Genomic DNA, 19091 nt, shown 5'->3' with positions numbered 1-19091 from the left:
CTTCGCGGCGGGTTCCGGGCGTAAGGGCAGTTCGTGATGGCGGGGGCTGGTTCCGCCGCTGTGTCCGGTGCAGGGACGCCCGTGGCGGGGCCCGCAGGCCGCGACCTCTTCGCCGAGGGGCTCCTCGAGTTCCTGAGACCGGCTGTGCAGCAGCTTGACTCTCACGTCCACGCCGTCAGGTGCCCTGGAGGGCAGGTTGGGGCGGGGCCTCTCCTTGATTTGGCTTTTTAGGGGCGGGACCAAGAAAGGGCGGAGACAAGATGAGTTCGCTGGCGTTCTGGTGGGACTAGAAGTGAGGAAACAGATTGGAGGCAGGGCCGACTGGCGGGAGGGCGTTCAGGTGGAGGCCGAAGCTGGCTTCTCTCAGCACTTGGGAAACACACAGGGGAGGTTTTTGATTTCACTGTCTGACCGTGTAGGCCTCGTACCTCTTTGCAGAGAGAGCCAAGTAGAGCTCCGGGAACAAATTGACAACCTAGCTACCGGTGAGTAAGCATACCTGTATATCCAGGATCCTACAACTGACTTCAGTACCTTCTGTTTTGCTAACCTCTTGGGCTGGGTTTCTCTCACTTGCTTCTAGGGCTGCTGACTCCTAAGTTTCTAGTGACAGTGTCCATGTAGTAAAGAGTGTTTTCCATAACATTTACTAGCTTACTTGTCACAAGAACAAGGCCATTAGATGTTTAGTTGCTTCTTCCTTCCGTCTCCCAGAACTGTGCCGTATCAATGAAGATCAGAAGGTGGCCCTGGATCTCGATCCCTATGTGAAGAAGCTCCTTAATGCCCGACGACGAGTCGTCTTGGTCAATAACATCTTACAGAATGCCCAGGTAAAGGAATTTCCTACCAACAGTAATTCTTCAAGGTACTTTCCGATTTTCAAAAGGTGTCATGAAGTCCCCAACACAATGAGTCACCGTCATTTTTAGTCTTTGGGGAAAGGGAGTTGTCAACTAAAACTTACGGTTCTTAACCTTGAGATGAAGGAAGCCTAAGATATTTTCCAGCACCTAGTTGACAGCGAGCTCTAAATCCTTTGACAGGACAGTTATCTGATTCCAAATCTTGTCTTGTAGGAACGGCTGAGGCGGCTAAACCACAGTGTGGCCAAGGAAACAGCCCGAAGAAGAGCGATGTTGGATTCAGGCGTTTACCCCTCTGGTTCCCCAAGCAAGTAACAGGCCAGAAGATGGCCCGTGGCCACAGGGTAGCACGACTACTACTCCCCAGCTGCCTGTTTCCTCCAGGACTCCCTGTAGGTGTTAAGACATCAAAAAGGCAGCCCTGTGGTTAGTTTGAAACACTTCAAAGTCTTACCCATTTATTGGGGCCCAAAGAAACCTGTGTACAGCAGGACTCAGGATCCCAAAGGATTTATTATGGGTCTTACTTCCAGGAATGAGTTGAGGCTTCTGCATTTTTCTAAGCTGTGTCAAGGCCCACTTCCTGTACCATCTCTGAGCCTCATTAACGAGGGAGGGGATTCCTGTTACATGCCGGGTTGTTGGACCTGGGCAGAATGTGCTCTGTGACTTCCAGTTTTCCTTTGTTTACACTAAGGATTGAGAGGAAAGGACAGGCAAAGTCAAGGTGAATGACCCATCTACTCCCTTTTGTTGACTGCACTGGCTTAACTACTGTAGCAGTGTTACTAGAAATATTTCATTCAATAAATGCTTAAATGGTATTCCAGTTTACTCTGGTATATGGAAGTGTTCCGAGAGTCTTCTACATTAATTCAAATATAGCTTCAAATTGAGATCTAGCATTCACAATGAAAAAACTCAAGCATCATTTTCAGTGAAAAGTACAGAAAGTAAATGGAAGCAAAACGATTGCCAGATGCCAAGGAAAAACAGTACCAAGAGCCCTACTAGGAAGTACTTTAATCTTTTTTCTTAGAAAAAAAAAAATCCAAACACTAACAGTTCACAATATTTCAACAACAAAGTACTGGCTGAGAGAGGTTTCAGGAGCTTGGGATTCTAGAATATTAGGAAGAAAAGTTGGTATCTTGCTTCACTGTAGATGGATGGCACAGGTCATAAACGGGAGACTTCTGATTACTAAGACAGTTTCAGAACCCAGTGGAATGACGCTTCCTTCTATAGAGTCTTTCTTTAAAAATCTTCCTTCTTGTCTCCCTTACTCCCTCAGAAATGCCACCACATAAAGCCCAGTAGCAGTCAGCTTAGGCTCCAGTCTTCCCCTTGGGTAAGAAAGGGGGTGGTGAAGAGATAAGGAGGTCACTCCTGAGTCTCCATGCTTTCTTCTTCCTCTCCTTGAGGTGGTTCTTCTGTATTCTCCTCCTCTTCCTCTCCTTCCTTCTTCTCTGGTGGCTTCTCATAAGCCTTTTCTGAAGGTGTCACTATCACTCCATCCCAGGTAGATATTTCAGAAGCAAGATCTAGAAGAGAAAAAAGGTGACTTCAGACAACTAGCCCAACATCCAAGTCATGACCTACACAGTGGAAACATGAAGACCACTGAGGAGTATGGAGTTACTTTGTAGATCACAGAGTATCATAAAGAACCCCTGCCCCACAGTGGTCACTCACAGCTGGCATCACCCTCCTGGCCAAGGATCTTCCTAAAGCCACCATGTGAGAGGATTCGGACCAGAGTCTGAGCTGTGTAGCAGACCATATCCTGAGGGAGAGCAAAGGAAGAGTAAATTAGCAAGGAGAATCAAAATACCTTCTCATTTTCATGACAACTAAGATGAAGAAAACTTTTAATTTCAAAACCAAAATTTGTGAGAACCCGCAAATCTCTGACCACTAAGATCACATTTCCTTTGCTTTCTGACAAGGGATATTCAAGAGGGAGGCACAATGGACCATTTCAGAGCTGCACCAATACCTGCTGTTCCAGAGTCATGACTGTATGTACTCTGAAGTTGCCACTCTCACAGGGGTCTGTGATACCCACCGACCCTGGCAGGAACAGTCCTGCAGCCAGAATCTGCAAGCACCGTCTGAAACATGGAGAGGTATTAGAAGAACACACAAGACAACTTACAGTCAAACCCCAAACCCAAAGCAGCATGCTCTACCTGTATGCCACATTCAGGGCCAAAGGCTGTCTGGTGGGATTGTTCATCACGGCATAGTGTCCCTACAAAAAAATCTGGTAAGTGTGCCATAAAGTGGCAATTCTATCTTCAAACAAATTAAAACTTTAAACCATCATGAAGAAAACTTTCATGTTCAAGAAGCAGCTGTGAAATGACTGTTCATTCAGTAATTTCTCTCCATTAGCACATTAATGACAACAGTAATGAAAAAGTTAAAGGAGCAGTAATAACTACCCATTTAATTGAGTACTCCAAAAGCCCAAGAAGTAATAAACATTGAATCTTCATTGGATTACTTGTCCACTAATGAGATTTCTTTTTTTTGTTCCCCCATTCCGCCAAGATTTCTTTTAATTTGTACCAAGTTCAGACTAACTACTGATTCATAACGGTGGGTCAGGAATTCCAGTTGCCCTTCATTACTTACAAGTAGGTCAAGTATCCAAGGAGTAAGGGGCTCAAAGCCAGGAAAACGAATCCTCAGGTCCTTCAGCAGTCTGATGAGAACTTTAACTCTGAAGGTAAGAGGCACCAGGAATTAAAAGCATAACAGATCATGAAACAAATCAGTGAATATAACAAAAAGGAAACAGAAACAGACCCACAAATACAGAGAACAAACTAGTGATTACGAACGGGAAGAGAGCAGGGGCACAATAGGGGTCATGGGATTAAGAGGTACAAACTACTACGTATAAAATAAATGTTACAAGGATACTCTGTACAAGACGGGCATTTTATAACCTTTAAAAATTAAAGCAATAAGATTTTACTTCCATACCTAAGGCACAGAGCTGAAGCTATTGTCAGAATTATTCCCTTCTTTCCCTCAACCTAAGTTGCTTGAAATGAAGTGAAAGTCACTCATTCGTATCCAACTCTTTGCAACACCATGGACCATACAGTCCATGGAATTCTCCAGGCCAGAATACTGGAGTGGGTAGCCATTCCCTTCTCCAGGGGATCTTCCTGACCCAGAAATCGAACTGGGGTCTCCTGCATTGCAGGGGGGTTCTTTACCAGTTGAGCTACCAGGTACTTCAGGTAAAAAAAAAATCAAAATCCAGACAGAAAATCAGTCAAAAACAGTTGTCAGAGGAAGGTTGGGTTATCATGCTGTTCAATGTAGTTAGAAGGATTAGGATATATCTTCACTCAAATAGGCAGGGACTCACGTGGACTGAGAAGCATTTTCCTCAAACCAGCGGGCATGTCGGATGGCTGCTAAGGCACTCTGTAACACCTTGATATCCACTAGAAGACAAGCATGGCATCCACCAAGATGAAACATTCTGATTACTGAGCAAGCAATTCAATTCCACTGCCCCGCTCCAAGAACTCAGAAGGAGGACAGGATAACTTAGTAATTCTTTGAACTAATCCCCATGTCCCCAGATCAGCAAATCCCCACATCACTATTCCTCCCCTAAACCAGATCTGGAAGCATGAGAGAGTCCCAGTTTTCTCCAAAAGCCTACCCTCCCCATAAATAATTCCTCAGTCCTTTTTCTTAAGTCCTCAAACTGCTTTCTTGGCCTGGCTGTTTTTGACAATTTCATTAGGAAGCTGATAAAACTGCTACCAAATTACAAAGGAAGATAGCAAAGTTTGGGGGTAAACTTGGGTCCCAAAAGGTCTCATGTGGAATAGCAACAAATGAAGTAAATTCAATAGCACTTTATACCATGTTTTGAATTTCCCCCAAATTTCACAGCAATGGAATAAAAGGACTAACAGTGGAGTTCTGGGTCCAGTTTTCGGAGATTTGGTGGCACTGTTGTAATGAGAATCTTCACTGTAGCATCAGAAGAGCTGATTTCAAAGCCAGTTTCATTGGTCAGCATGGTCAAAACTGAAAGAAGAAAAATCAGAAGTTGCACTCACATTTCCATTAGATGACCAAAGGTAAATCCAGGATGAGGGTAGGGGAACAGATATTTATCTATTGATTTATCTAAGAGATCTATCTATCTGTTATTATTTATTTGTTATTTACTCGGCTACAGGATCTTAGTTCCCCAACCAGGGATCGAACCCATGCCCCCTGCATTGGTAGTATAGAATCTTAATAACTGGATCACCAGGGAAGTCCCAGGTTTTTAAAAACAGCAACAGTCCAGAGTCAGAATTGAAAATACAGAATTTTAAAAGGGAAATCAATTAGATTTTGTACACTGGTGATCTCTGCTAGAAACTTCCCCAACATAAAACTCTGCACTCACTCTTTCTTCTAGCCTGGCCTGACTTTGTTAAAATGTACTTATAATTATAAACTTGGCCTCTATGACCACTGTATTACATGTTCAGCAACTAACTCAAACCTTCAGAAGGATCCTGTGCTCTTAGGCTCTCCACGACCTTGTTTCCTAGTGCAGCAACAGCTTCCACTAGATTGAGAGAGAAAAAGACATAATGAAGATTATAATTATTTTAGTCGACTTTCTATATGTCTCAAAGCTACTCTGCACTCTGATTTCCACTGGAGCAAGAACAAGCAACTGAATACACACTTTTACAAGGGGAAGCTTGTAAAAACAGAGAAACTGAAGGCTCAGCGACACCTCCTCCTTTACACACACCTTTTTTCCACAGTAGGGATTTTTATCAGTGGGACTAATGCCATTTTGGCCTGGATAATTCTTTGTTTGGGGTTGGGAGGTAGGGTCTGTCTTGTCCACTGCAGGATGCTTAGCAGCAACCCTGGCCTCTACCAGAAGACGTTAGCCTCAAACATCTCCAGACACTGCCGAATGTCCCCTGGGGAGCAAAGTCTGTCCTGCAGTAACTGGTCATATATTCTTTCACATACAGCACACATTTAGATCCCTATGCCTGGAATCCAACTGCTAGGTTCTGCTGCTGTGGCCAGAGAGAGGCACACTCACATGTTGGCAAAATCTTTAGGATCACCACCAGGTCAGCCACATTGTGCCCTGTAGTCATTGTTCCCTTTTTATATGATCCGACTTGTCGGACTTCTTCAATTTGCTGTTGGAAAAGGGATTTAAGAAAGAAAAAACACAACTTAGAAGTGAGAAGCTTATTACCTAGATTTGGAAGTAGCAGAGTTCAAATCATATCCCCAAATGAGCAATAAAAAGCCTGATTCATTACGGCTAGCTGACAGTAATGATGAGTCTGGTCCCCAAGACCAGCACCACAAAGGAATTCCATTGTACTTTCCCATCCCAAGAGTGGCCCTGAATAGGCATCTGAAGAATTAAGCAACAGGAACCAAGGAAACTTTCACACTACCATGGCTTCCCCTTCCTAGGACTACATCTTCAAAAACTCACCACTTCAAATGTCCCTGGAGCCACAATCAAATTGTCAATCACATTGTTTATTTTTGTCACCAGGGAAAGGATAGAGGCCTGAAAGACAGCAGGAAAACAGAAATACCCTCAGGTGAAATACCAAGCAACTTTTCATCAAGTTTGACTATTTTCCCCAATTCCTTCAATAGGAGATGAATCAACACCTACACAGGATTCTGAGAACACCCTGACCCTCCCAGCCTTGAATATGCCAGAAGAGAAAACTTTTTGATCCCAAAGACAGATTCCCCAGTAATAATATGAATGCACATGTAATCTGTTTATACATTCACCCGATGCTCTCCCTTTACCCACAATGAAGAATAGGAACAATTAAACCTATGGAGTTCAGGCTCTGATAACAGTAACCTCACCAAGTAACTATTTACTTGTCTAAGCTTCCTTCATGAAATCTCAGGAAGGAAACCAACAGAATATACCTGTTCAGCAGAATTAGGAGCAAGGTCCTGATTCCTCTTCAGCAAGGCCTCACTGAAGGAAGTTTCATCAGGTGCTGGCTTGACCCGGGGAAAAGCCATTTCACACTAAACAAGAAATAAACTACTATATACTACTTACCAAAAATAATAGACAACAGATTTATTTTTCTGTTGCCACAACACAAAAAAAAGAGACAATTCTACAACACTTATGCTCTTGCTACCCTTATATTAACAGATAAGGCAGTGATACAATTAACGGTTCAGAACAAAGATTATAATCATGTTACTGTCAACTGTAATAAAGGAATTTCTTCCCCACCCAGGTTACACTGTTTCTGTATGTAAAGCAACACAGATGACTCAAAGCCTCCCTTTTTCTACTCCAACTACCATATGACTTCATTAACAGGGAGATGCCAGGTTCCAAGAAACAACAATTGAATAGTGTCCAAGGCACTCACCAAATAGAAGTCAAACGGAATATGTGGCACAAAGGGCCTGAACCTAAAAAGCGAAAAACAATCCAGATTACTGACCACATAAATCAAATTGACTTCACATAATGGGGCCAAACTCATTTATCAAGAGAGCATGGGAAGAATACTTCTCAACTACAGCTGGATCTCAACAAGGCACTTAAGATTACTCCACTCCGAACTCCTGTTTAGATGACTGAAACGGAAACCAACGGGCACAAAGATGCTAAAAACTGGCACTCACCCTCCTCCTGGGCCTCCTCTGGAACCAAAGCGCCCGCCACGACCTCGGCCTCTGTCACCCCTAGAAATGCATTATTAACATATTTTAATTTTGTTTTCATCTCGTTGAAGCAATCTCAATACCGGCAGTATGGTTTCAAGTTAGCTTGCCTCTACCGCTCTGCACTTCCCTTTGGAAGCCAAAGGATCCCATTCTCACTTACACTTCTACACCTTCCAAATGTCCAGCCTCACTCCCCATGACTGGATAACTGAATCACATCAAACCACATTAAATTCTGACGAGGCTCAGAGAGCCCTACAAGAAACACCCCATAATTGCCGGGTCCCGCCAACCCTAATACTTCGGAGACTAGTGTGATTGCTTATTTATTCGTTCATGTAGTAAAAGCATCTATCAGGCGTATCGTGTATGTCAAGCACCTGGCACTGAGGATGAATGAGACACGTTCCAGCCTTCTCAGTCTAAATAGGGGGTGTGGGGGTGCTCCTCCTGGAACCTGAGGACACCCCCTCATCTGAAGCCTCCCAGAGATAGAACAGTCGAAACCGCCTCTCGACTCCTGGGCCCCACCCCCCATCCCCGGCCAAGTTTCCCCGCCTCTACTGCCCCCGACCTCCCCCACTCTCTTAGACCAGGAGTTCTCAGGTTTCCGTGCAACCCCCAGGTACATGGCCCTTTCCAGTCCCCCGACTCCTTTCGCACCAACTTCCTAAAGTTTTCGGTCGAATACCTGTAAACCTCCCTAGAGCACCCCACAGCCCTTACCTCATGGCGTCCTAGATCCCGAACAATGGAGGCCACACCAACCGCCCCTTTCCTCTGGGGAGCCGACAACTGGAGAGGCAGCTTGCCGGCGTGTCCCAACAAACTTCAGCGCGATTGGCTCCCGCCGTACTCTGCTGCCTGTGCCTATTGGTTTGCTCTGGCAAACCGGTTTATTGAGCCAATGAAAAGGGCCTGCTATGTCAGTAACTAGCCAATAAGAACGGACTAGATATTAACGCCCTTTTGCAGACACTAGAGAGCGCTGTGTAAAGAAGTTAGGACGGCTGGCATCTAGAGACCTTCCTATATAATTCTTAGGAGACAAGCAACAGCGACAGCAGAGTGGCGCAGCGGAAGCGTGCTGGGCCCATAACCCAGAGGTCGATGGATCGAAACCATCCTCTGCTAGTGTCGTCTTTCTTTTTATTCTTTTATTCCTGGGACAGTTTTTCTGTTTTAAATTTCCTCAGTAAATGTAACTACGGTATTCCTACTTTTTTTCTCCCTCAAAAATTCAGCCTTTAAAAGCTGTTTTTGCCATCAGCGAGTGAAATGGAAAAAGCAAGCGAAATCATGTAGGAAGGGATTAGGTGACTGTGAACACTACATTTCTGGATGTGGTTCATAGAGGCTCTTGAGACAGGAGAAACGGATATGAGTATGTATGTTGATTGACTCAGAGAGGGAAAGTACTGATGGTGAGGGACTAGAAGGGAAACTGAGACAGTCTTTGGAAAGAGAGCTCAGAAAAGGAGGGCAAGGGAGCGACAGGAGAGAAGGACAAGCCCCCTGCCATTTTTTGTCCAGTTTCCTCTCCTTTTTCCTTTACTCATTCTACAACCTCTCTGGCGTATTCCACCTTTATGCAAAGTTTCACAGCCACGTATATGGATATACTGTGGTTGCATTTACATCAATTCATATTACTATGTGCTTTTTGTCCTTCCTATAATCCTGTTATTCCTCCTTGCCTTCTTTTGCGTTGATTATTGTTTATTATTCCTTCCCTGCTTCTGTCAATTGAGAGTTCCCCCTCTTTTTCTACATTTCTAGTGGTTACCCTAAAAATTGTACAAAAAAGATCTTTACGACCCAGATAATCACCATGGTGCGATCACTCACCTAGAGCCAGATATCCTGGAATGTGAAGTCAAGTGGGCCTTAGGAAGCATCACTACGAACAAAGCTAGTGAAGGTGATGGGATTCCAGTTGAGCTATTTGAAATCCTAAAAGATGATGCTGTGAAAGTGCTGCACTCAATATGCCAGCAAACTTGGAAGACTCAGCAGTGGCCACAGGACTGGAAAAGGTCAGTTTTCATTTCAATCCCAAAGAAAGGCAATGCCAAAGAATGTTCAAACTACCCCACAATTGCACTCATCTCACATGCTAGTAAAGTAATGCTCAAAATTCTCCAAGCCAGGCTTCAGCAATACGTGGACCGTAAACTTCCAGATGTTCAAGCTGGTTTTAGAAAAGGCAGAGGAACCAGGGATCAAATTGCCAACTTCCGCTGGATCATCGAAAAAGCAAGAGAGTTCCAGAAAAACATCTATTTCTGCTTTACTGACTATGCCAAAGTTGACTGTGTGGATCACAATAAACTGTGGAAAATTCTGAAAGAAAAGGGAATACCAGACCACTCCTGAGAAATCTGTATGCAGGTCAGGAAACAACAGTAGAACTGGACATGGAACAACAGACTGGTTCCAAATAGGAAAAGGAGTACGTCAAGGCTGTATATTGTCACCCTGCTTATTTAACTTATATGCAGAGTACATCATGAGAAACGCTGGGCTGGAAGAAACACAAGCTGGAATCAAGATTGCCGGGAGAAATATCAATAACCTCAGATATGCAGATGACACCACCCTTATGGCAGAAAGTGAAGAAGAACTAAAGAGCCTCTTGATGAAGGTGAAAGAGGAGAGTGAAAAAGTCGGCTTCAAGCTCAACGTTCAGAAAACTAAGATCATGGCATCTGGTCCCATCACTTCATGGGAAATAGATGGGGAAACAGTGGAAACAGTGGCTGATTTTATTTTTCTAGGCTCCAAAATCACTGCAGATGGTGATTGCAGCCATGAAATTAAAAGACGCTTACTGCTTGGAAGGAAAGTTATGACCAACCTAGACAGCATATTAAAAAGCAGAGACATTACTTTGCCAACAAAGGTCCGTCTAGTCAAGGCTATGGTTTTTCCAGTGGTCATGTATGGACGTGAGAGTTGGACTATAAAGAAAGCTGAGTGCAGAAGAATTGATGCTTTTGAACTGTGGTGTTAGAGCAGACTCTTGAGAGTCCCTTGGACTGCAAGGAGATCCAACCAGTCCATCCTAAAGGAGATCAGTCCTGGGTGTTCATTGGAAGGACTGATGTTGAAGCTGAAACTCCAGTACTTTGGCCACCTGATCCGAAGAGCTGACTCATTTGAAAAGACCCTGATGCTGGGAAAGATTGAGGGCAGAGAAGGGGACGACAGAAGATGAGATGGTTGGATGGCATCACCGACTCAATGGACTTGGGTTTGTGTGGACTCCGGGAGTTGGTGATGGACAGGGAGGCCTGGCGTGCTGCAGTTCATGGGGTAGCAAAGAGTTGGACACGACTGAACGACTGAACTGAACTGAACCCTAAAAATTATGATGCGCCTCCTTGATTGTCAAAGTCTAATTTTATAAAACCTTTTCCCTTCTCGAGAAAAATGCAAGAATAACTTAATTCCGTTTACCACCATCACTCCCTCCAGAACTGTATATATTGTTGTGTAACTCCTTTAAGTACTGTATTGGTGTATTATTTACTACAGCAGAGTACATAGATCTTAAGTCTACAGCTTGATTAATTTTGAGTAACGTATTTTTCCCAGGTAACTACCACATAGATTAACATAAAACATTTTTATCACCTCAAAAAATTCACTGATACCCGTTTGCCCTTCTCCTAGAGGCAATCGCTATTCTAATTTCTCTTGTCAGAGATTACTTTTGTCTGTTGTTCACATAAAAGGACTCATATCCTATGTACTCTTTTTTTGTTTAGCTTCTTTTGCTTGACTCATTTTAAAATTCTTCTGAATTTTGCATCTGTCAGCAATTTGTTTCCTTTTATTATAAGTAGCATTTCATTGCATAAATATTCCACAGTTTGTTTATCCATTCTCCTGTGTTGAATACAGGACCTCTGACTGGCTGAGACACAGGCCACATTTGGGTTGTTTCCAGTTTGAAGCCTTTATGAATAAAGCTGCTATGACCATTTTTGTACAAGATTCTTGTGAGATGCAATTGTTCCTATTGGGTAAGTATAGGTGTATATGTTTACAGAATTTAAAATCATATATATTTTCAATCCTATAGGACATTAATGCTTACTAAGACAGTGGTCACTGAGATTTACCATTTTTAAAGCTCTTTATTCCTTCCTGTATCCACAACACTATGGAATAATACTCCTTCTTGAGAATTAGTGCCCTTCTGCTGGTGGCTAACTTTCTTGTTTTCAGCTTCTCTGAATACATCTTTATTTCACCTTTGTTTTTGAAGGACATTTTCTCTAGATATGTAATTCTAAATTGGAAGTCATTTTCTTTCAGCACATTTACAATATTATTTTACTATTTAGGGCTTCCATTTTTGCTGTGAAGAAAGAGTTGTTAGTCAAATGATTGCTCTTCTGAGAGTAACCAGTCCTTTTTTTTCTGATTGTCTTTAAAGATTTTAAAGATTGCCGGGAGAAATATCAATAACCTCAGATATGCAGATGACCCCACTCTAATGGCAGAAAATGAAGAGGAACTAAAGAGCCTCTTGATTAAGGTGAAAGAGGAGAGTGAAGAAGTTGGCTTAAAACTCAACATTCAAAAAACAAAGATCATGGCATCTGGTCCCATCATTTCATGGCCAATAGATGGGGAAAAAGTAGAAACAAGTGGCAGATTTTATTTTCTTGGGCTCCAAAATGACTGCAGTCATGAAATTAAAAGACATTTCCTCCTTGGAAGGGAAGCTATGACAAACCCAGACAGCATATTAAAAACCAGAGACATCACTTTGCTGACAAAGGTCCCTACAGTCAAAGCTGTGGTTTTTCCAGTAGTCATACGAATTTAACAGTTGGATCATAAAGAAGGCTGGGAACCAAAGAATAGATGCTTTCAAATTGTGGTGCTGGAGAAGACTCTTGAGGGTCCATCTGGACTGCAAGGGGATCAAGCCAGTCAATCCTAAAGGAAATTAATGTTGAATACTCATTGGAATGACTGAAACTGAAGTTGAAGTTCCAATATTTTAGCCTCCTAATGTAGAGATCAGACTCATTGGAAAAGTCCCTGATGCTGGGAAAGATTGAAGGCAAAAGGAGAAGAGGGAAGCAAAGGATGAGGTGGTCAGATAGCATTACCGACTCAATGGACATGAATTTGTGCAAACTCCAGGAGATATTGAAGGACAGGGAAGTCTGGAGTGCTGCAGTTCATGGGGTTGCGAAGAGTTGGACATGACAACAATCACAGTGTCACGCAGTAACTAATTTGTTTTAGATTTAAAACTAAGACCAAGACTTTTTCAATTACACTCTCACATCCAGCAAATTGTATTATATAGTAAATATTTTCAATGAGAAATAAGTGATGCCAGGTACTCACTAAAGGATTTAATTATGATCCTAATACCATAATCAATGAAGGACTAGGAAGCCTGGAGTTTGCAATCCATGGAGTTGCAAAGAGTCAGACATGAGCTGACTCATTGGAAAAGACCCTGATGCTGGGAAAGATTGAAGGCAGGAGGAGAAGATGGGGGCAGAGGATGGATAGCATCATCGACTCAAGGAACATGAGTTTGAGCAAACTACAGGAGCTAGTGAAGAACAGGGAAGCCTGGTGTGCTGCAGTCTATGGGGTCACAAGGAGCCAGACAAGACCAAGTGACTGAACAAATCTTTCATTTCCTGCAGTTTCACTCTGATGGTTCCAGGTATGGATTATTCTTTTTAATCTTGAGATTTGTTGAGCTTCTTGAATCTGTGGCTTGATGTATATATTTTTTAAGTTTCTCAGCCACTGTCTCTTTTAATATTGCTTCTACTCTATTATTTCCCTCCCTCCTTGGTTCCAAATAAAGGTGAGCCAGACTTTCTCATGATATCTTTTATATCTGCAACCTCCTTTTTTTTCCCCCTAACCTCCTCTTTTGTATTTTTCATTCCTTTTTGTCCATGCTTCGTTCTGAGTGGTTTCTTCTATGCTTTCTTCCAATTCATTACTTACTCCTCACTTGAGTCTAACTTGCTCTTAAACCCATCAATTGGTTCTTAATTTTGGGCTTTTGACTACTTCAGGACAGGATTTTCTGTTTACTTCTGGTTTCCCCTACTCCTGGGTTTCCCCTAAGAGTGCAGCCTTTCAGAATCCTAACCCTAAATAGGAAGATGGTTTACCCGGGTGATCATTTTTGGGGACAGTTGGACTCCAACTTTTGTCTCACTTGCCCCATGTAGCCTATTTTCTGCCACCAATTTTGGATCAGCAAATAACTCCAGGTGGAAAAGGCCTCCTATTGCTGGTCTCCTGCTTTCCTGTCCTTTCATGTTCTCACCGTCTTCCTAGACTGTTGATTTTCAAAAGCATTTCATCTACCATTTTTTAGTTACCTTCAGCTCAGCTTGAGGGTTGGACAAATTATTTAAGCCACCATGGGTAAAAGGGAAGCTCAATTACTCAGTTATATTTCTAGTCTAGTTCTCCTGAGTTCCAGTTCCACTAATCTAATGGCTTATTGGATACCTCCACTTGGGTATCTACAGGCACCTCAAAACCAATAAACTAAAATTGTTATATTTCCCCCCAAAACCTTTCAGCTTCTCAACTAATGGGTCAGTGTTGCCTAGACTTCAGTTATTTGTACACTGTCTTCTTTTCCTGAATTCCAATTGGTTCTACTTATAAGATATTGCCCTATAATGAATAAGACCACATTATACATTTTAAATTTTGTTGAAAGGGTAGATCTCATGTTAGGTGTCTTACACACACACACACACACACACACACAAAAGGACACAAGGAAATTTTTGGAAGTGATGAAAATGTGTATTACCTTGATGTTGTGATGGTTTCACCAGCATACGTGTATGTCCAAGCTCATCAAATCGTAATATATGTTACAAATGTACAGTTTATGATATAACAAATATACTTCAATAAAACTGTTTTGTTTTTATTTTTTTTATTTCCCTGTCTCCTATCTACCTCTATAGCTTCTGGAGTCCTCCCTTTAAGACAAAGACATTATGCCTATCGCACAAAGCTTGCATTATCTGCCCTCTGCTGCCTTTTCTTGCCTCTCCTCCTCAGTCACTCTTACACCCAGATACCTTACATCTTAGATCAGGGTTGAAAACATACACTAGTGCTGCAGCCAGTGATGCAAATGAGTCCACAGGGTGTATAAGAACCGTGATGAGCTAGACTCATCTCAAAGAAATATTGGGTGCTTGGTTTCAGATGATTGTTACATAGAGAGATGCAGAACCTATATTACCAGCTCTCCAATATTTTAAGACAAGTCAGAAGTCCAAATATTCATGTGCCACCTGCTGATATAAAAAGTGAGCAATTAAATTACACACACACACGAGTGTGTGTGTGTGTGTGTGTGTGTGTGTTAATTGCCCACATTCTTGGTCAACTCCGAGAGAGAGAGAGCGAGAGAACAGATTAGACAAAACATGCCTGCCATCTGAAGTTGGTCCATGGCTACTGTTTGCTCTAGACCATAACCATATTCAAAATTCTCCTAAATATGTAGGAAGCATACTTCAGTATTCTGCTCTCTCTGTACAGAATAACTTTCTCATCCTCCCTACCCCTTCATGGATCACAGGCTTGTCGTGGTGAAGGGGCTTGTGTAACTCAGTGAAGCTATGAGACATGCTGTGTAGGGCCACCCAAGAAGGATGGGTCATAGTGAAGAGTTCTGACAAAATGTGGTCCACCAGAGGAGGAAATGGCAACCCCTTCCAGTATTCTTGTTGCAAGAACCTCATGAACAGTATGAATAGGCAAAAAGATATGACACTGGAAGGTGAGCTTCCTAGGTCGAAAGTGTCCAGTATGCTAGTGGGGAAGAGTGGAGGGCAATTACTAGTTGCTCCAGAAGGAATGCAGTGACTGGGCCAAAGTGGAAACAACACTCAGTTGTGGATGTATCTGATGGTGAAAGTAAAGTCTCATGCTGTAAAGAACAATATTGCATAGGAACCTTGAATGTTAGGTCCATGAATCAAGGTAAATTGGACGTTGAGATGGCAGGAGACGGCAAGACTGAACATCGACATCTTAGGAATCAGTGAACTAAAATGAATGGGAATGGGCAAATTTAATTCAGATGATCATTATATCTATTACCGTGGGCAAGAGTCTCTTAGAAGAAAGGAAGTAAGTAGCCCTCATGGTCAATAGAAGAGTTCAAAATGCAGTACTTGGGTGCAACCTCAAAAACAACAGAATGATGTCTGTTCGTTTCCAAGGCAAACCATTCAATATCACAGTAATCCAAGTCTATGCCCCAACCACAGATACCAAAGAAGCTGAAGTTGACGGGTTCTATAAAGACCTACAAGAACTTCTAGAACTAACACCAAAAAAGATGTCCTTTTTATCATAGGGAATTGGAATGTAAAAGTAGGAATTCAAGAGATACTGGGAATAACAGGCAAGTTTGACCTCAGAGTGGCTTCCCTGGTTGCTCAGATGGTAAAGAATCTCCCCTTATTGCAGGAGTCCTGGGTGGGGAAGATCCCCTTGAGAAGGGAATGGCTACCCACTCCAGTTTTCTTGCCTGTAGAATTCCATGGACAGAGGAGCCTGGTGGGCGTTATAACGGTCCATGGGGTCATAAAGAGTTGGACACAACTGAGCTACTAATACTTTCACTTTCAGTTGGCCTTGGAGTACATAATGAAGCAGGGCAAAGGCTAACAGTTTTGTCAAGAGAACACGCTGGTCATAGCAAACACCCTTTTCCCACAACACAAGAGATGACTCTACACATGGACATCACTGGATGGTCAATACCAAAATCAGATTGATTATATTCTTTGCAGCCAAAGATGAAGAAGCTCTATACAGTCAGCAAAAACAAGACCAGGAGCTGACTGTGGCTCAGATCATGAACTCCCTATTGCAAAATTCAGACTTGAAGAAATTAGGGAACACCACTAGGTCATTCAGGTATGAGCTAAATCAAATCCCTTATGATTATAAAGTGGAGGTGACGAATAGATTCAAGGGATTAGATCTGATAGACAGAGTGCCTGAAGAACTATGAACAGAGGTTCGTAACATATACTTGAGGCAGTGACCAAAACTGTCCCAAAGAAAAAGAAACGCAGGAAGTCAAAGTGGTTGTCTGGGGAGGCTTTATAAATGACTGAAGAAAAAAGAGACGTGACAAAAAAAGGGACAAAGGAAAAAGAAAAAAAAAAGGGACAAAGGAACAGATAAACTCAACTGAATGCAAAGTTACAGAGAATAGCAGGGAAAGATAAGAAGGTCTTCTTAAATGAACAATGCAAAGAAATAGAGCAGAACAATAGAATGGGAAAGACTAGAGATCTCTTCAAGGAAATTGGAGATATCAAGCGAACTTTTCACGCAAGGATGGGCATGATGAAGGATAGAAACAGTAAAGACCTAACAGAAGCAGAAGAGATGAAGAGGTGGCAAGAATACACAGAAGAACTATACAAAAAAGGTCTTAATGACTGGGATAACCATGATGATGTGGTCACTCACCAAGAGCTGGACTTCTCAGAGTGTGAAGTCAAGTGGGCCTTAGGAAGCGTTACTACAAACAAAGCTAGTAGAGGTGATGGAATTCCAGCTGTGCTATTTCAAATCCTAAAAGATGATGCTGTTAAAGTGTTGGACTCAAGATGTCAGCAAATTTGGAAAATTCAACAGTGGCCACAGGACTGGAAAAGATCAGTTTTCATTCCAATGCCAAAGAATGTTCAAACTACCATACAATTGCACTCATCTAACATGATATCTAACAGATATGCAGATGACACCACCCTTATGGCAGAAAGTGAAGAAGAACTAAAGAGCCTCTTGATGAAAGTGAAAGAGGAGAGTGAAAAAGTTGGCTTAAAGTTCAACATTCAGAAAACTAAGATCATGGCATCTGGTCCCATCACTTCATGGGAAATAGATGGGGAAACAGTGCACACAGTGTCAGACTTTATTTTTTGGAGGCTCCAAAATCACTGCTGATGGTGATTGCAGCCATGAAATTAAAAGACGCTTTCTCCTTGGAAGGAAGGTTATGCCAACCTAGATAGCATATTTAAAAGCAGAGACATTACTTTGCCAACAAAGGTCCATCTAGTCAAGGCTATGGTTTTTCCAGTGGTCATGTATGGGTGTGAGAGTTGGACGGTGAAGAAAGCTGAGCGCTGAAGAATTGATGCTTTTGAACTGTGGTGTTGGAGAAGACTCTTGAGAGTCCCTTGGACTGCAAGGAGATCCAATCAATCCATCCTAAAGGAGATCAATCCTGTGTGTTCATTGGAAGGACTGATGTTGAAGCTGAAACTCCAATACTTTGGCCACCTCATGGGAAGAGTTGACTCATTGGAAAAGACCCTAATGCTGGGTAGGATTGGGGGCAGGAGGAGAAGGGGACAACAGAGGATGAGATGGTTGGATGGCATCACTGACTCAATGGACATGGGTTTGGGTAGACTCCGGGAGTTGGTGATGGACAGAGAGGTCTGGGGTGCTGCAATTCATGGGGTTGCAAAGAGTCAGACAGGACTGAGCGACTGAACTGAACTGAACATGATAGCAACGTTATGCTCAAAATCCTTCAAGCTAGGCTTCAGCAGTATGTGAACGGAGAACTCCAGATGTACATACTGGATTTAGAAAAGGTAGAAGAACCAAAGATCAAATTGCCAACATTTATTGGGTCATAGAGAAAGCAACAGAATTTCAGAAAAACATGTACTTTGGCTTCATTGACTACACTAAAACCTTTGACTGTGTGGATCACAATAAACTGTGGAAAATTCTTCAAGAGATGGGAATACCAGACCACCTCACCTGTCTCCTGAGAAACTTGAATGCAGATCAAGAAGCAACAGTTTGAATCAGACAGGGAAGACCAGTACAAAATTGAGAAAAGAGTACAACAAGGCTGCATATTGTCACTCTGCTTATGTAACTTATATGCAGAGTACATCATGTGAAATGTCAGGCTGGAAGAATCACAAGTTGGAGTCAAGATTGCCAGGAGAAATATCAGTAACTTCAGATATGCAGATACTACCATTCTAATGGCAGGAAGTGAAGAGGAACTAAGGAACCTTTTGATGAGGGTGAAAGAGGAGAGTGAAAAAGTTGGCTTAAAACTCAACTTGATTAAAACTAAGATCATGGCATCCGGTCCCATCACGTCATGGCAAATAGCAGGGGGAAAAGTGGAAACAGTGACAGGTTTTATTTTCTTGGGCTCCAAAATCACTGTAGATGATGACTGCAGCCATGAAATTAAAAGACACTTGCTCCTTGGAAGGAAAGCTATGAAACCTAGACAGCATATTAAAAAGCAGAGACACTACTTTGCCAACAACGGTTCATATAGTCAAAGTTATGGTTTTTCCAGTAGTCATGTGTGGAAGTGAGAGTTGGAGCATAAGGAAGGCTGAGCGCTGAAGAATTGATGCTTTCAGACTGTGGTGCTGGAGAAGATTCTTA

At 42.5% G+C, this 19091-nt stretch overlaps 2 protein-coding genes, 1 long non-coding RNA gene and 1 other non-coding gene across 6 annotated transcripts; 3 read left to right on the top strand and 1 right to left on the bottom strand.

The window, feature by feature from the left end:
- The first annotated feature begins 16 nt into the window (after window positions 1-16).
- On the top strand, window positions 17-1690 carry SNAPIN (SNAP associated protein). The gene is made up of 4 exons (XM_081494893.1): window positions 17-179; window positions 439-485; window positions 715-833; window positions 1080-1690. Exons 1-4 carry the CDS (start codon window positions 37-39, stop codon window positions 1179-1181), a joined length of 411 nt encoding a protein of 136 aa, XP_081351019.1. The 5' UTR covers window positions 17-36; the 3' UTR covers window positions 1182-1690.
- A 182-nt stretch (window positions 1691-1872) lies between these two features.
- ILF2 (interleukin enhancer binding factor 2) lies at window positions 1873-8383 on the bottom strand. Of its 3 annotated transcripts, XM_081494873.1 has the most exons (14): window positions 8328-8383; window positions 7560-7619; window positions 7301-7343; window positions 6837-6941; window positions 6376-6453; window positions 5965-6067; window positions 5401-5466; window positions 4815-4931; window positions 4255-4333; window positions 3507-3594; window positions 3059-3120; window positions 2866-2980; window positions 2562-2652; window positions 1873-2410 (listed from the first exon to the last, which is right to left on the bottom strand). In XM_081494873.1, the coding sequence occupies exons 1-14, from the start codon at window positions 8330-8332 to the stop codon at window positions 2250-2252; spliced, it is 1173 nt and encodes a 390-aa protein (XP_081350999.1). In that variant the 5' UTR covers window positions 8333-8383; the 3' UTR covers window positions 1873-2249. The 3 variants fall into 3 exon arrangements, with proteins under 3 accessions (XP_081350999.1, XP_081351001.1, XP_081351000.1); XM_081494875.1 differs by lacking the exon at window positions 7301-7343 and having other exon boundaries at window positions 6837-6967; window positions 7529-7619; XM_081494874.1 differs by lacking the exon at window positions 7301-7343 and having other exon boundaries at window positions 6837-6960; window positions 7535-7619.
- Window positions 8384-8590: 207 nt separating this feature from the next.
- On the top strand, window positions 8591-14548 carry LOC145507670 (uncharacterized). The gene is made up of 3 exons (XR_014055007.1): window positions 8591-9637; window positions 11508-11629; window positions 12046-14548. It is a non-coding gene; the product is annotated as an uncharacterized LOC145507670 (long non-coding RNA).
- Window positions 8664-8735, top strand: TRNAM-CAU (transfer RNA methionine (anticodon CAU)). Its single transcript has one exon. It is a non-coding gene; the product is annotated as a tRNA-Met (tRNA).
- Window positions 14549-19091: the final 4543 nt, after the last annotated feature.

This window comes from Giraffa tippelskirchi, chromosome 5 (assembly GCF_054371585.1).
Source record: "Giraffa tippelskirchi isolate mGirTip1 chromosome 5, T2T-mGirTip1v1.2.pri, whole genome shotgun sequence".
Taxonomy (NCBI): domain Eukaryota; kingdom Metazoa; phylum Chordata; class Mammalia; order Artiodactyla; family Giraffidae; genus Giraffa; species Giraffa tippelskirchi.
This window is presented reverse-complemented; position numbering and strand designations above follow the sequence as displayed.